Below are 1,850 nucleotides of genomic sequence, written 5' to 3'. Positions count from 1 at the left end.
AGGGTCACCCCTTCGGAAAACATCGCCGACAAACCAAATCATCGGGTAAGGGGTCACAATGTCGTAGACCTCAGGGAACCCGTTAGATCAGAATCTTGGAAAAGAAAACATCTTACGTCCAGAATCTACGTCCATAAATCCAATCTTACACGTTTCACATGATACTTATATAGCATGGAAAAGTAACCTCTCTTGGCATCAATTTGATTCTTTAAACTCTCAGAAGGTCTTCCTATTCTACAAAGATTCCTTTTTTCTTATAATAAATATAGAGATATCCAAACTCCAAAATCTAAAGAGCCCATTAATATAAGTCAGAATAACAGAAAACTCTTCACACACATTCCCTTGCATTCTTATCCTCCTCTCCTTCTTCTTCTTCTTCTCCTCTAACAGCCATGGAGTCCAAAACAAGCTCAGCAAACAATCTTAGCATCACTGTAGAGAGAAATCCATCTGAATCTCGCTTATCTGAACTGGGTATCAAGTCATGGCCTAAGTAAGTTCTCTTTCTTTTTCATTTCGGGTATAACTTATTTTTATAAGTCTTTTTTCATCTGGCTACTCACATCTGATATGGGATTATTACTTTTGACTCGGAACCTCAACTCCTAACATTTTTTTTTTCTTTAGATGGGGCTGTCCACCGGGGAAATTCCCACTTAAATTTGATGCAGAAGAAACATGCTACTTACTGAGAGGGAAGGTGAAGGCTTACACAAAAGGGTCGTCGGAGTTTGTCGAATTCGGCGCCGGAGATCTTGTGATCATCCCAAAGGGTCTGAGTTGCACTTGGGACGTATCTGTTGCAGTAGATAAACACTACAAATTTGATTCTTCATCTTCATCTTCATCTTCATCTTCATCTTCTTATTCTAATTAGTTTTAATCTTTAGTTTTCACTGTTTCAGTTTTAGTTTCTTCTCTTCAATTAAATTTTCTCTACCTCTCTTCTTCTGATTAGTTGTCTCTATTTATTTGTATTCTTAAGTCAAAGTAAAGGAAATTTGGAAATACAAATCAGTAAATAAATGCATGTCCCATTCAAACCAATCTTATTTATTTCTTTTGAATGATCCTTAAAGGATGTGTTCCTTTGACCAGTCAATTCAGATATTTCCTTTTTAGTGAAGGAATTGAAGAGAAACTGGTTTTGGTTTCTGTGAGTTGTAAGACCATAGAGAGTATGTATTCATTGTATTTTTGGAGACCTAAAGTCAAACTTTTGTTTGTGTTTATCTGTTTTCTTGCCCACCTTTTTAGGGTTTGGATTATCAATGATGATGAATCAGTATGGGCCGTTGAGATTAAGATGGTTGGCCTAGATTGATTGTGCCTGTCATGTTGCATCAGAGGAATATACCATGACACAAGCACCAGACTGCCAGGGTTTCTTCTTCTGGTTAATATTAATATTAAACAGGGTTCAGAGTTGTACTAGCTATCTCTGTCTGAGTGATATCATTTCAGGCCCTAATGCTTTGTTTGGGTGTGTTTTTGTCTGAACTAACAGTGGGTGGTTTTTTTTTTTTTTTTTTTTAAATAATTATTTTTTACCTAAAGAAGTTTTTTTTTTGGGGGGGGGGGGGGGTTGGTGGGGTTTGTAAGGGAGTTGAATTCGGTGCAAGGGATTTTTTTATGTAAGATAAAAAGATCATTTAATAAATAATGGTTTTGTTTTAAACAGTTTTAAAAGGTTTTATGAGGTTTTAAAATTTTTATTTAAATGATTTTTTTATTGAAATGGATGTAAATTTAATATTGAATTGAGTTGTTTATTAGAATGCTATCTGCTTGGGTTCTTCATGATCTCCACGTTCAAACATACAGGGAAGTGGAGGCAAGGGTAG

At 35.6% G+C, this 1,850-nt stretch overlaps 1 protein-coding gene across 1 annotated transcript; it reads left to right on the top strand.

Moving 5' to 3' along the window:
- Positions 1–283: 283 nt before the first annotated feature.
- LOC122083208 lies at positions 284–1,032 on the top strand. Its single transcript, XM_042650930.1, has 2 exons — positions 284–499; positions 634–1,032. The coding sequence occupies exons 1-2, from the start codon at positions 399–401 to the stop codon at positions 881–883; spliced, it is 351 nt and encodes a 116-aa protein (XP_042506864.1). The 5' UTR covers positions 284–398; the 3' UTR covers positions 884–1,032.
- Positions 1,033–1,850: the final 818 nt, after the last annotated feature.

The sequence above is a fragment of the Macadamia integrifolia genome, chromosome 7 (genome assembly GCF_013358625.1).
Source record: "Macadamia integrifolia cultivar HAES 741 chromosome 7, SCU_Mint_v3, whole genome shotgun sequence".
Classification (NCBI taxonomy): domain Eukaryota; kingdom Viridiplantae; phylum Streptophyta; class Magnoliopsida; order Proteales; family Proteaceae; genus Macadamia; species Macadamia integrifolia.
The sequence above is the reverse complement of the archived record's forward strand: the minus strand, read 5'-3'. Positions and strand labels throughout refer to the sequence as shown.

Coding starts and splice junctions, on each gene's coding strand:
- LOC122083208 (XM_042650930.1), top strand. CDS start 399: ATGGAGTCCAAAACAAGCTCAGCAAACAATCTTAGCATCACTGTAGAG. Junction 500..633: donor GGTATCAAGTCATGGCCTAA/GTAAGTTCTCTT, acceptor TTTTTTCTTTAG/ATGGGGCTGTCCACCGGGGA.